At 35.9% G+C, this 5,814-nt stretch overlaps 1 protein-coding gene across 1 annotated transcript; it reads left to right on the top strand.

Annotated features, from left to right (window-relative positions):
- Nucleotides 1-1,174: 1,174 nt before the first annotated feature.
- On the top strand, nucleotides 1,175-4,485 carry LOC105766336 (cytochrome b561, DM13 and DOMON domain-containing protein At5g54830). Its single transcript, XM_012585740.2, has one exon. It carries the CDS (start codon nucleotides 1,410-1,412, stop codon nucleotides 4,077-4,079), a length of 2,670 nt encoding a protein of 889 aa, XP_012441194.1. The 5' UTR covers nucleotides 1,175-1,409; the 3' UTR covers nucleotides 4,080-4,485.
- The last annotated feature ends 1,329 nt before the right edge of the window (nucleotides 4,486-5,814 follow it).

Here is a 5,814-nt window from a genome sequence, read left to right as displayed (position 1 = left end):
AATAGCTCTCAATGTTTGCACATTACCTAATTTTATACTATTTTTAACATGAAAATATAATTCAATACACAATGTGTAAATTAGAAACAAAGAACAAATGTATTTTTAAAAATCTTGCTTATTATTAAACTATATAATCCCTAAATACATTGCTTTCCTTGTACTTCAAATGGTTAAATTTTATTATCTTTCAATGATAATTAACTCATTTTTGTTTGCTTGAGCTAGTTGTCTTAATGAAGTAAATCAAAGTTTATTTTTTTGAAATTATTAGACATAAATTTGGGTTGAATTAATGACGTGGATACTTTTTATTTTTAAGGAATTGAATTGGTTATTTTCCAAAATTTGAGTCATTTTGTTTCTTCTTGTTCTTCTTCATTTTTCCATTAAGTTGGATGCAAGAATGACATCTTAAAGGGTCAAAGTGGTAGTACTCTAATTACTCCTATTTACCATCGTAATCCATCATTTGTTGTCAGCTCTGGTGTCCAATAATATAAGTTCATTCATGTCTTGTTTTGAACTCCTGAGTCCCAAGCCGTTCATCTTATCCATTCTCCATGCTTGGCTAAGTGAGTGCAAATCTTATGAAATCGATGAATAGTGAACAACAAAAACTAGATCATCTCGATTGTTAGTGTTCAATCCACTAGTGGAGAATCAGAGTATCAAAAGAAAAGAATAAGAAAAAGTGAAAACTACAATTTTGGGTTTTTGGGCGTTTTCATTTTTTATATTCATTCTTTCTTTATCTATTTTAGTCTATATTTTTTAACTTTTCAAGTGGAATGGTCATAAAGAAAAGTAAAATTACAAAAAAGGATTAAATTACACAATGTGTAAATGAGAGTTAAATTTTTTAGAATTAAGACTAAATAAATACGATGTATAAATATTTAAGAGATAAAGTTACTATTATATGGGCTTTTAAAAGCCAGCACTTCATTTTTAGCGACAAGTGACCGATAAAAAATTAAGTAGTTAAATAAATTATTTTGACTAAAAAAAATTAGAATAACAATTAATAATAATATAAATGATACCTAGTTTTTGAAGTTTTAACAAGAAAAAAGAATCCAAATATTGTTTAACGAAATTGCCATAAAATCAATTGTGAGTATAAGAATGTCAGCACTGACGTGATACGGCGATTGTTTCAAATACGTGTAATAAAATCACGAAATTGCCATTTACCTGTCTTCCCCCAAAAGAAAAACCCCAGAGGAATTTTTAAAAACCAAAAACACGAACAACCCAACAAAATTGACGAGTTGACCACTCACGTCTCCACCGAGCCACCACCGCCCCATTACTCGCTCCTCCTCTTTTCTTGCTTTCTTTTAAACATCTATTTCTCTTTAAACATACATTTTGGGTTCTTTCTAATCACTTGCCATTCGATCCGAATGTACAATTCCAAATCATCCCTTTTACTCCTACTCTTTCTCATCAATTCCTTCATCTTCTTCTGCAATGCGGATTCTGGTACAAAATGCTCCAACACGAGCTCCCTAATCGGCTTCGAATCCAATTTCACCATGGTCCAACACCAACTGAGAGGCCATTTCAAAATCCTCGATGATTGTTCTTTCCAAGTATCCAGATTTGACATGTTATCCGGTTCTTCCGACGTCGTTTTCTGGGGGGCGGTCGCCGTCGATTTCTCTAACATCACCCGTGGGTTCCCGATCTCCGATCACCGCCTCAACCAAACAACTTACAAAAACGCGTCGTTTTCGATCCAATTACTCCCCAACGTCACCTGGGACCAGATCAAAGTTCTCTCCGTCTGGGACGTCACCACGTTATCGGACTTTGGCCACCTCACCCTCCCCACCAACGGGTCGGATTTTTATCCAAGCAGGGTACATACAATGTTCGATAACTGCAAGAACTTGTCGGGTAATTATAGGGTTCGGTGGAGTTTGAATGTGGAGGACAACTGGATTGAGATCGGGCTAGAAGCGGCTACCAAGACGATGAATTACATGGCGTTTGGCTGGGCGAATCCGAAAGGAACCAAGGAGCTGATGTTAGGAGCAGACATCGCGGTAGCGGCTTTTACGGAGGAAGGTAGGCCCTTTGTTGATGATTTTTACATTACGAGTTATAGTGAGTGTATGTTGCATGGTAAAGATGGTTCAGCCGTAGGTGTTTGTCCTGATGTAGTTTATGAGAATACCACCAACGGCATGACGCTAAATAATACTAAGTTGGTTTATGGACATAGGAGAGATGGGGTTTCCTTTATTAGGTTTAGGAAACCATTGAATTCGTCGGATGATAAATACGATTTGCCTGTGAATCCTACCGAGGAAATGACGGTTATTTGGGCATTAGGGTTGATGAAACCGCCTGATACTATCCGGCCATATTATTTGCCCCAAAATCACGGGGGTCCAATGATGGTTGCATATGGACATTTGAGGCTTAATGCTTCAGAGAATGTGGATGATTGTTTTGGGCCATTGGATGCTGATGATAAGCAGGACCAAGATTTGATTATTGCCAGTGCAAAAGTTCCGCTTGTTGTTACGACTGGGGAGGCGTTGCATTATCCAAATCCACCAAATCCATCAAAGGTTTTGTATATTAATAAGAAGGAGGCTCCAGTTTTGAGAGTGGAAAGAGGGGTTCCTGTGAAGTTTTCAGTGCAGACAGGTCATAATGTTGCTTTGTATATTACTTCTGATTATCTAGGTGGGAATGCAACATTGAGGAATGCGACTGAGACTATTTATTCTGGTGGGCCAGAAGCAGAAGGAGTCATGGCAAGCCCTTACGAATTGGTTTGGGCTCCCGATAGGAATACCCCTGATCAAGTGTTTTATCAGTCATTATACCAGCCCAAGATGGGGTGGAGAGTCGAAGTTGTTGATGGTGGTCTTTCTGATATGTATAACAATAGCGTGTTTTTAGATGATCAGCAAGTTACTTTCTTTTGGACAATATCTAAGGATTCAATATCTATTGCAGCCCGTGGTGAAAAGAAGAGTGGCTATCTAGCTATAGCTTTTGGTGGTGAGATGGTGAATAGCTATGCTTATGTGGGCTGGATTGACAATGCCGGAAAAGGGCGTCTAAATACATATTGGATTGATGGAAAGGATGCCTCAAATGTGCATCTGACGAATGAGAACTTGACGCATGTCAGGTGCAAGTCAGAAAATGGCATCATTACTTTTGAATTCACACGCCCCTTTAATCCATCATGCAGTAGTCATGATAAGAAGAAAGAGTGCAAGAACATTCTTGATCCAACAACTCCTCTTAGAGTAGTTTGGGCAATGGGTGCTAAGTGGTCTGAGCATCTTAGTGAGAGAAATATGCATTCTGTCACGAGTCAAAGGCCTGTGCGTGTGATGCTTATGCGCGGTTCTTCTGAGGCTGAGCAAGATTTACGACCGGTATTAGCTGTACATGGATTTATGATGTTCCTCGCATGGGGTATTCTACTTCCTGGTGGAATATTGGCTGCTAGATACCTTAAACATGTAAAAGGTGATGGATGGTACCAAATTCATGTTTACTTACAGTATTCGGGATTAGCAATTATCCTACTTGCCGTTCTTTTTGCTGTTGCTGAACTTCATGGTTTCTTTGTTAGCTCATTACATGTTAAGTTTGGGATTGCTGCTATATTTTGTGCCTGTGTACAACCAGTGAATGCATACCTCAGGCCTAAGAAACCTGATCATGGTGTGGAGGCTTCCTCAAATAGGATTATTTGGGAATATTTCCATGTAAATGTTGGCAGAGGTGCCATTGTTGTAGGAATAGCAGCGCTTTTCACTGGAATGAAGCATTTAGGAGAAAGATATAAAGGAGAAAATGTCCATGGACTTAGCTGGGCATTAATAATTTGGTTCTTGATAGGTGCACTGATAGTCATTTATTTGGAGTATCGCGAAAGACAGCGGAGGAGGGACCGGTTTTTAGGAAGGGGCAACTGGGTCCTAGGCAATGTTGAAGAAGACGATTCTGTTGACCTTTTAAACCCACACCATGCTTCCGCACGAACAGGTTCACAGAATTCTGGACTAATGGAAGTTCAGTTAGAGCCATTGAGCAGATGAATTTATTGATGCATATATATATATATATATATATTTCTGTTTTTGGATATAAAAGCACAATTCTTCGCCAGTTTCGGGAGTTTCCTACAAACACTGAGTTTAGCAGAGCTGTTTCTTTTCTTTGACGGATTTCCCCGGGATGGGTTTACTGTATGAGAATTTTTTTTCTGCCTCCCAACGCCTCCTGTGAAGATCAATTTGTGTACAGCATGTATTTTGTACACTTGATACTCCTCATAGCATAGTGGAAGGATTTATCAGTTTACCGGAACCTCATTTCTGAGTGAAAGGTACCTTACTTCGTTTTCAGATGAGATCAGTCATTAGATTGTCTAGTTTTCTTTCACAATACTTGCAAATGATACATGGATCTTCTAACAATACAATCTAGTCTCTTTTCCAGTAATAGTTCATGGTGCATGTGTTATTTCTGATATCAATGATGTTTCTTTTATCTTTGGTCTTGGAATTTAAAGGCTCTTGATAAATTGCATTTTGCTCCTTTACTAAAAAACAGGTAAATTAATTTTTGTATGGTAGATGAAATTGGCCTTTTTTGTTAAAATTTTACCCTTTTGTACTATTAAAATTTGCGTGGTTGATAAAATAATCAGATAATGATGTCTAGCGTGCTACATGTACTTTGTATCAATATACAAAGATTAGTATTTAAGAATAGAAATTGATTAAACAGAAATTTATAGTACTTTTGTATTAATGTTGTCACATTAGTTGAGGAAATCCTTAATTCTATTGCCAAAGTGAGTCCATAACTTGTTCACCAGTTCTTCTGTCAATGAATATAATAATGTCCCATCATGAATTGCAAATTTGAGATGATTGTAAGAGATTAAATACATATAATATTATTCTTTTCTGTTTAGAAAAGAAAGCATTTTAACGTGCTGTTGTCTTTGTCAGAAAGATGGGCAGAATCTAATTTATCAGCCGAAATATGTGACTTTTTTCTTGGTTAATGCTATATGGAATTAGGACTTAGTTGATTGAAGATTCCACAAATATGTGGGGGATTTGGAATTTGATTTTTCTGTTAAGAACAAAAAATGATACGTTTTCAAGAAAACCCAACCAAGATTGACATTTTCTTTAAGTTGGTCAAATCTTAACAGTGATTGGTCAAATGAGAAGAAACTTTGCATAACAATGGTGAGATAGTTTTGGTGGGTTAATTAGTTAAACTGAATTGAATGGAACTGATTTAGTTGAGTTAATTTAGTTTTTGATTTATTTGGTCAAGACATTGGTTTAGTCAATGGTAATTAATCAAATATGTAAACCCCAACTCAAAAGTTCATCATTAGATAAAAAAGGTTAAACGGGCAAAGTTGTTTTCCAGTTATTGTGGCCTGTTTAAACTCAATTGGGAATAACTACCGTAAGACTTAAAAAGTAGAAACCTAAACCCACAAGTTTTCATGTGTTTGAAGTAACAATGATTTTTCCTATAATCCATATTCAACCATTCAATGTATTTTTACATCCCCAATCCCCAAAACCATTTCATATTTAGCCGCAGAGTGGATGAAAAAAAATTATATAATAAATATATTTATTAAAGATTATATAAAAATAATTGATGTTTCGATTATAACGGTAAAATTCATTATTCATTATATATTGTTTTAAATATAAATCTCATTATGATCAAATTTTTATTGATTTATCATATAAGAAAGATAAATATTTTTAAAAATATAATATAATTTATATATGA

Source organism: Gossypium raimondii, chromosome 5 (assembly GCF_025698545.1).
Source record: "Gossypium raimondii isolate GPD5lz chromosome 5, ASM2569854v1, whole genome shotgun sequence".
NCBI classification, from domain to species: Eukaryota; Viridiplantae; Streptophyta; class Magnoliopsida; order Malvales; family Malvaceae; genus Gossypium; species Gossypium raimondii.
Note: the sequence above shows the minus strand (reverse complement) of the source record. Positions and strands in the feature narration are given on the sequence as shown.

Bases quoted from the DNA above. Each gene is read 5' to 3' on its own strand.
- LOC105766336 (XM_012585740.2), top strand. From the start codon at position 1,410: ATGTACAATTCCAAATCATCCCTTTTACTCCTACTCTTTCTCATCAAT.